General features: G+C 34.6%; 1 protein-coding gene across 1 annotated transcript in view; it reads right to left on the bottom strand.

The window, feature by feature from the left end:
- Positions 1–5,440: 5,440 nt before the first annotated feature.
- The window catches only part of GLIS3 (GLIS family zinc finger 3), a 114,759-nt gene continuing 111,065 nt past the window's right edge, over positions 5,441–9,134 (bottom strand). Inside the window, exons 9-10 of the mRNA XM_053932828.1 lie at positions 6,776–6,955; positions 5,441–5,577 (exon numbers count right to left, since the gene is read on the bottom strand). Coding sequence (XP_053788803.1) covers positions 5,441–5,577; positions 6,776–6,955 — 317 coding nt within the window. The remainder of the gene's footprint in view (positions 5,578–6,775; positions 6,956–9,134) is intronic.

The raw sequence follows: 9,134 nt of genomic DNA, 5'->3' as shown, positions 1-9,134 counted from the left end.
CCTGAGGAACGTGGTCTAGGAAAATGGTCACTTTTGTTTTCATATAGACATCCTCACTCTCATCTGCAAATATAAGGTAGCTGCAGTATATCTGCAAATATAAGGTAGCTGCAGTAAATACAAGTGGATACATATTCAGAGTTATGTTTATTTTTTTATTATGTTTTATTTTTTCCTCTCTTATTGAAGGAGATTGCAGTACATAAAGCTTTATTGAAATATTTTCCATTAGGGCAGAGATTAGATATATTCACTAATACAGTGGGCTTTGGCACAGTTGCATGGGAGAACTCACAGCTGTAATTACAAATGCAGTGAATTAAAATCATCTCTCCCACCCCCCAAATTTTTATCTTGTAAGAATTTCTGATGTTTCAAAAAACAATTCTGTTCTGAAATAGGAAAACCCCAAACACGAACACTGTATCAAATAAAAAGTTCAGACAATTTTCATTCAGCAATTATTGTCCTTTGGAGGAATATACCTGTCACATAACAACATAATAATGACTATTTTTCTATAGGATAGTTTGCAGGACATTATGAAACACTGGTCCAGCTCAAGCACACAGGACAAAGCACATGACTTTGAGGTATATTGAGCCATGTTATTTCCACTATATATGGAACTTGTATACTTCTTGTAAACTTCACATTTTAAGAGTTCTCCATTAAAAAAATAATTGAATTTTGGAACACTTGAATTCAGCAACTCTCAATTCTTCATGGTAGCTTAGAGAATTCACTAACCACATTTGCTAAACCAAGGAGCATATTTCTTACATTAAATTAAGATGCAGGGTAAATAAGGTTGCACTGGGCAAAGCTTGTTTAAAAAATTATTTAAAAAATTATTTATTTTATATATAAAAATTACTTATTTTATATATAAAAATGTATTTATTTTATTAAAAATCGACGGGATCACATCTATAAGTGTCAGTGACTGTGAGCTTAGTAGTTTTTTATCTGATCAAGGTTGACACAGAGCCAACCATGTCAATAATTCCATAGTAATATCAGCTAGGACCGCTATTTTCAAAGGTCTCTTTACAGTCTTGTAACAGGATTTTTCTGCACTCAATTATTTTATTTTGTATTTTGTCCTTTGATTTGTAGTCCAATATGGGGGTGCAATATGAGGTAATTTCTTATCTCCTAGAACATGTTGGGTTTTCAGGATGTATTTTGGACATAAGCATGCATCAACTTCTGTCTCTGTCCTTTGTTTTCATTTTGTCTAGTGCAATTTTAAAAAATGCTCTTTTCCTTACATTAAGTGCTCTGAAATAGTTGAATTGCTCGAGTATGTTATAAACAATAACCAAAAAAGCAAAATAGCTTGGTATGTTGTACTGTCAAATCACATGACCAAAGAAACCCAAAAATTAGAAATTAGCACCAAAATGTAATGAAATTTTCTTTTATTTGTGTAAACACACACCCTGGATGGAGACACAAGGCATTCATTTATCTCTACAAACCTCTAGCCTCACCAAAACAATAATTAAATCCAGATTTAAAACTCAGAGTCTAGTGGATTTTTTTGAGAAATCTCCAAGAATTTGTTTCCTATTTCTGTTTCTAATTCTATGAATCCATACAAATACTAGTAGTCTTATGGTGAAGGACAGTGCCTGGAGCAGTTTTCTTTAAAGGCATCTCACAATAATATGTTCTACAGATAATGTAATGGAGTTACAATTTTCCAGTTTTATTTTGTAACATGCACATACACTTTTCACTTTTACCTTTTACATAAAACAGAATGTTATGAAACAGGACAAAAATAACTTATGATTGTATGAAAAATAACTGTAAAAATCACAAAACTACACATACTAGTAGACCAAAAGGTGTACCTCTTGAATTTTTTTTTCCATGACATGCAACAGACATTTCTTTAGAGAAAGATATATCAGCCAGATATACAGTATGACAAATTAAGATCATATGCATATATGTAAGCATGTATAAATATGTAGATTACTCTGTAACCTTTAGGAAAAACATAATCCCACTTTCTCTCCTCACCAAAGTGCTTTGTGTAAAAAATATTACACAAGATGCTGCTTTCTGTACAGAACAAAAGGATTTCTTCTTAAATAAAAACTCAGCTAATTCTCATTTGTGGTATTTTGCTTTTGCTTTAACAGCTTCAAGGAAATATATATATATTTATATATAAAGCCCCAAACCAAGAACAAAATTTCATACAAACAAGAAAAAAGTGTAATTTAAAAATTCTGCCATAAAATTACACAGGGAAAACAAGGAATAAACAGTTAAAATGTAATTTTTATACTCATTCTTCAGCATCTGGTAGTAGTAAACCACAGTGCCTATATGTTTGTGTGTACACACACACAGAAAGGGAGCCCCAAATCCACACGTGCACGCTCATACGCTTCCACTTGTAGACATGCACTTTGAAACTGTATTTTAAACTCCAGTGTAGAACCATTTCTAATGCAGATATAAATAGACACTGAGTCGGAAAAGAGTTAAATTGTATAAAAGAACAATTGTAAATAATTTATTTTGAATATTGTTTAATGACCGTCATCTAAAATAGCTTCATCTCTTAGATATGACTCCCTTTAGAAAGTTAACAATACAGCATGTAGAATAACAACACAAAACTCAGTAAGGCACAAGTATTTGCAAGTAACTCAGTTATACAGATAATCCATAAAATTGTATTTTCTCAAGCACCATTTTTGATTGTGACAAACAGGATTCCCTATTTAAATATCCAATATGTATGAAATACAATGGGGCTTTTTATGCAATTGCACTCAGTGATTAAATTGATGCCTTGAAGTCAGTCCAGCTCCAAAGAGAATAATGAAATAATAGTGAATAACCCTCTTTGTCTCTGAATGAGAAGTAAACAAAGGCATACCTTTTTTACAGACTGGTAGCCCATATTCTTGTGCTTGATTTGACTGTTCTCTAGGGCCTTCTTTTTAGGATTAAGGCTCATGGAAAGTTGTAAATATATATATATATATATATATATATATATATATATATATATATATATATATATATTATATGTATGTGAAAGAATGAATTAATGACTTGCAAAAGTTTCCTTTTTTAAATGTAAGTGATGAACTCCCAAATTGAAAATGCCCTTTTTGAATTCTGTACTCCCCCTTTCCCTTTGGTCAGCATGTTTCAAAATGTATAATTCCCCAACTCTACAGAACAACTTGTACATTCAGATACTAGAAAAAAAATATTTCAAAAAGTTTAAAAGTCAAGGTGGTACAGATCTGAAGACAGCAACAATATTTCAGTTTTGTAAACAGCAATGGACAAATGCTGGACAATCATGTAGTTAAAAGAATTTTGAAGGATTTATATGTACGGAAGTATATAGGTACATGCATATGTCCACACGTAGTCTGATCCTGCCCTTGCTGACTTTGGTGGAACAAAACACAATTCCACACATTTGAAATTGAACTGTTCAGTGTGACTAATTATTCCTACTGAACCAAGTTACACTTGTGCATGGCCACAGAATGGGCTTTAAGGTAGTACAAAATTAAAGCTTTATTAAAAAGCAAAACTTGCAGTCAATGTGCTTTATGCAAAATGACTGTCTTTTGGATGGCATGTGTATAGCTGTGAAGAATGCCTGGTGGCATTTAATGCAATGCAAATCACATATGGTAACATCTAGACCTCTTAGTGCAAGCTAGAGCACAGGGACACATTCTCTTGTGATGTGAGAAGCAGAATATATGGGGGAAGAATTTAGCACAGAATTAGCTTCATTTTAGTCACTTCTCATTGTACTTCATTTATGTGCATGGTTTATCTGTATAATCTATGTATCAGATGAAAATCTCTCCATTAAGTATTTTAACATATGACTGCACATAAGAATACACTTCATGAATACAAACCTCAAAAGATTGCCAGTGTTCACAAACATCTGGACATAAATTCATCTATTCCACAAAATTGCAGATTAAATTATGAATTGGAGCCAAATTGGACTTAACAACTCTCAAAAGTTTTCCAGGAAAAAAAAAAAAGAGGTTGTATAAACCTTTTTATTTTATCTTTTCAGAAGAGTTATTTCTGAAATATTGTTATGGTCCAGCCTGCAAGGATGAACTTCTCTGTCCTTACTCCATCAGGTCATGACAATATTATGATGTACACTACGCAGTAAGAAGTCCACAAAATGGATGAACAGGAATTAAAACCTAAAAATTCAGTCTTACTAATATAAGAGCTGTTCTCAAGGCATACAGGATCACAGTGATGATGTCCAATGCAAAATACTGGTTTTAACTCATAACCTTGTATGTTTTATGAAGGACAACCTAATTTGCTTGCATCCTGGACTAAATCTGAGGACACTGAGCCTGACATTGATCAGAAAATTCAAAACCACCAAACCAGTCCAGTTTTATCTTTCTAAGTAACCAGAGGAAACATAGTACACTTAATAGTAGTTCTTCTTTCTGAAAATGTGTTACAGAAAAAGATTAGGACAACCAAAATTTACTTGAACCAGTACAGATAGCTTTAAAAAAAAATGTGGAATTTAAGGAAGAATCTTTCCTACAAATGATTTTAAACCTTCCTGCCAAAGACTATAGAACATACAGCAACAATGCTCTACAATCTAATTAAAAAGCAACGGAAAGTTAAAATGCATTTATGCTTAGCTGGCAGATGTGCTAAATAGACACAAAGCACACGTAACTTCTTGTGTATTTAAACCATCTTATTCATGCTTACAGAGTCAGAATGAATATTGGGAAAACAATAATAGCCATATCGTGTGGCTTAAAATAAATATATATATATTGCACTACCAATAGGTAGTGCAATACCAATAGGCATATATATATGCACTACCAATAGGTAGTGCATATATATATGTCTAATTTCTCCAGTTTTGTATACTGGTGTATGTTAAACTTTGGAACTATCACATGAAGACAGGTTGTGCAAAAACTGTATGCCTTTGAAATGTTTGTAGCATGCTCTGGTTTTGCTTCTTTTCCTTTTTTGAAAAAGGAATTTTCTAAAGCTGTGTTCTTCCGTAAGTGCACCCTTTCAGCTTGAAAGGATTACAGCCAACAACCAGTTTTCTTATTTGGTCTCTGAATTCCCTTTCAGAAATTAAAAGAAGAAATAATTTTAAAAGTATAGTTGCTGTACCACAGATGAGAAGAAAAGAAACAATTGCTAAGGTTTTGGCAAAGCTTGCTTTCTCCAAACATTCTCCTCTGTTTGCTCCTTGATTAAATGAAGAATGTTTGGTCATTGTTTTTTCCCTCTCCATTATGTATGTATATCTAGTCATATCCCCATACATACATGGCAGTTTTATGGAGAGAAAAAATTTGTAGGGAAATAACAGAAAGGGAAGATGAAACAGAATCAAGTTCTTGTAACTAGATATACATTAGCCTTCAGTGTATACAGAAGAAAGCTGGCTGGAACAATGATCCACTGCATTTACTTGTAGCAAACTGCTGTCCTCTGGCATGCTGCAAGCTGAATCACCAAAGATACCTACAGACCCTGCTGGAAAGTCATACACTGGGAGAAGAAACAAAACAAAAAAGCCCTCGTTAATAAGTAGGATAACTATATAATGAAGTATGTCCTAATACTTATGCAGAAACTGGAAAGAGTTTTAAATCAAATACAGAAATAAAATAAACAAGCCAACATATGTATGAAATTAATGACACAACTTACTGCTTACCAAGGGAGGAATTTTCAGTTCTTTCAGAATCTAGTCTGAAGTAGAGCAGATTTCATTGCAACTAACACCTCCCCATTTAATGGGTGTTAAAATTGTGACCATTTTAAAAATAAACTTCATGCTTGTTTAACAAATTTCATCATATTGAACACAGGATAAAAGACAACAAATATTGTAGAATATTGCCATAAAGTTGACCCTGGCATAGAAATTACTACCATTTACAAATGGCAATATAAGCCCAAGAATAACTGTTTGCAGACACACTCTCAACTTTTGGATAACATATTTGCATACTGTGAGATTCTTCTTTGAAATTACAGGTGCACTCACTTTGCAATACACTTCTGAAGGACCAAAACATAAGAGGGACTTCAAAGCACAATAAATGTTAAGTGGATTCATCCTGTGTAGAAGGACAGTAAAAGACTTGGACTTTAGTTTGAGCGCTAAGATTAGGCTCACTGTCTTGTACTGATCCTTTGCACAGGGATCTTTCCAGAGCAGCATGCAAGCCTCTTAAGTACTTTTCATCTAGGCACAGGCTAAGTTATGTGCACACAGATGAGTGCGTATCCAGGCAGTTTTTGTCATGGAAACGTGAATAAATGAAATTCAAGACTGATAAAAACCAAACATGCATCAAGCAAAATCAGTAGTTTGAATCATCTCAGGCCCCTGCCACAATATGTACAGTGGAGTGCAGTGGCTGCAAAAATATGACAGAAGGCTCAATGGACCGTATTTTAGCTCAAATACACAAGCCAGAGACTGTCTAAGCCCCACAGGCTAGAACCTTGAGAAGCCTTCAACAGCGTTCAGACTGCACACAGGCTGGTTGTTACTGTCACCTATGGTGATTTCCAGCCTCCCAACACCAACCACTCCATGAAGATCTGAAAACTATCTCCTCTTTGTAAAAAGTCAAACCTGGTACGACATGTCCCACCCAAATACACAGCTCATGCACATCTGCTGAAGTTCACAAAGTCTACACAATCATACACGGAGTGACCAGCTGTTATTTACCTTTGATAGCAGAATGATCTGAAAAACTTCCATGGAAAATGCCAAGCCCTCCCTGGCCTGCTGATGTGAGAGCTGAGCAGTCAACAGGAGGAACCATATTGCAAGAAACACTCTCTTCTATGTTCTTCTGAGTGTCAGCATAATGTGGAGGGTAGAAACTCTGAAGCTGCCCATAAAAATCTAGAATGAGAAGAAGGCCATCAGTAAAAGACCTGGATAGAGATAAAAAGGATATTATGTGGAACCATGGCCATGAGAATGATAAAAACCTCGACTGCCCTACCACTAGGTCTTCAATAATTTTAAACAAATAAAGCAGTATTGATATGATGCTCCCTAGAACTTCCTTGGGTTGCTACTAGTTTCAAACACAATCTACTACATGGACATCCTCATTCCACCGTGGCCTCTGAGAGGCATTGACTGGCTAGAAACTGAAATTTTTCAGGAAATTTCTCCCTGTACTGCACAATCCTGTGTCTGAACCGGTACTCTCCAGAGTCACACTGTGCAGCTGCCTGAAAATCTAAGAAAATACTAAATTCAAAATGAAAAAAGATTATGCAAGTAAAGTCTGAATAAAATCCAAGGATCTATCATTGATGCCAAGACAGCTGGCTGATAGTAGGGTCATACATAGAGACTCTGAGCAAAAATTTTATATAATAGAAAGAGAGCACAGGAAAGTAGTGTCAATTATTCATCTTTTAAAATAGAGAGTCATAAAAAAGAAATAAGCATATGTAGCTCTCTTCCCCTCAGTTATTTAGCACTATTCTAAATGTCTTTGTGAGCATCTGCAGTGCATCAAGCCACAGTGCAGAGGCCTCAGAACTGGAGCCCAACATGACACAGCAAAATCTCCTAACTTGGTGTCTTTATTCACACAGTGTCATGCTCAGGATAATCTACAATACAGCTGAATGTAGGATAATATGAAACCATATCCAGTTAGGCAGCAGACCCTTACCGTACTTGAGATATCTGTTAAGGAGCTAACTGTACCATCAGTTTTCTGTGTTTTCATGCAGCAGTGGAAAAACAACAACAACAAAAAAAGCAAACAGGTTGGCTAATAAATTTCCATCAACTGAACATTTCAGCTGCAACTCTGGATTATAAAATTTTGTCTCTTATTAAACTATTTAAAACACACACATACACAAGGTTACATCAGCTGTGCTTCTTTGAATCACTACACTACAAACAAGGTTCATGATGTCAAGATACAGAACAAACAGCTATTCTTCTGACATGACAGCGTAACTTACCTAGGAAAGTGAAATATTTTTAAATATGATAGAAGTGTAAGCTGTAAGAATTGTTTCTAAAAGCAATAAGTTCTTGTTTTTTTATCACATAAAGGGCCTTGTTCTGAAGGCTCATTCTAAAAAGCCCTGGTAGACAGCTCAGCTCAAACTCACTCGTACAGTTGTGGTCCACATACATTTGTAATAGCGTCCTTATCCTATTGAACTGTTGTGGACAAAGATTTCATTATAGATATGTAATGAATGACTGCCATAATTATAATTTCCATATGGTAGGAAGTTTCTGATATCATCTCTCTGCCTGTCACAAGAAAGAGAGAATATTTTCTCAAGAAAATCATTATAGTTGCCATTCAAAAATATATGCCATGTGTGAGTAGTCTTTGCTTCTATGGCATGTAAAAATTCCAGCTGTCTTTGGTCTGAAATACTTCAAGATAGTGTTTCTTTGTGGTGTATTTCTGCATGTCCATTAGGCAAATTACACAAACACCAAGTAATCATGTGGTACCATGTGGTTGTGAAGAACAAAAGGAAAAGAAAGAGTACAAGAGAGATCTAAGTCACATACTGTACTAACAGACAGATTTGCAAATGTGAAAAAATAAAAATGTTTCTGTTTATTAAAATCTTATTATTTATAATTTAAATATAGCTGTTACTAGTAAACCTGTCTGTATAGAGGCACTAATATAACTAAAAATAAGCTAACAATTTTTTTAAAGAAATGACAGCTTTTTCTTTTCTTTAAAAGAATACTTTGCACATTTTTTTATTTCTTCCATAACTCAGACAGCTCTGGTCATCAGCTTAACTCACAAACACATGTGAGCAGAGTTACAGACACAATTTTAAGGAACAACCAGATTTCTAGTGCAAAAATGTTCACAGTATCAGACACATCCAAAAGCAAGTCAGCTTTGCCCATGCCCAAAGAAGTTTTACCTTACTCTATACTACACAGCACAATAAATTTTCTCACTGTGAAGAGGGAACTTCTATTGCTGTTCTTTCCTTTCATACCTAGCACATCTCTTCTGGCTTGTCTCAGAGCAAGCAATACCATATTCTGGCAGCTGCCTGTGTAC

Source organism: Vidua chalybeata, chromosome Z, assembly GCF_026979565.1.
Source record: "Vidua chalybeata isolate OUT-0048 chromosome Z, bVidCha1 merged haplotype, whole genome shotgun sequence".
Lineage (NCBI taxonomy): Eukaryota > Metazoa > Chordata > Aves > Passeriformes > Viduidae > Vidua > Vidua chalybeata.
The sequence above is the reverse complement of the archived record's forward strand: the minus strand, read 5'-3'. Positions and strand labels throughout refer to the sequence as shown.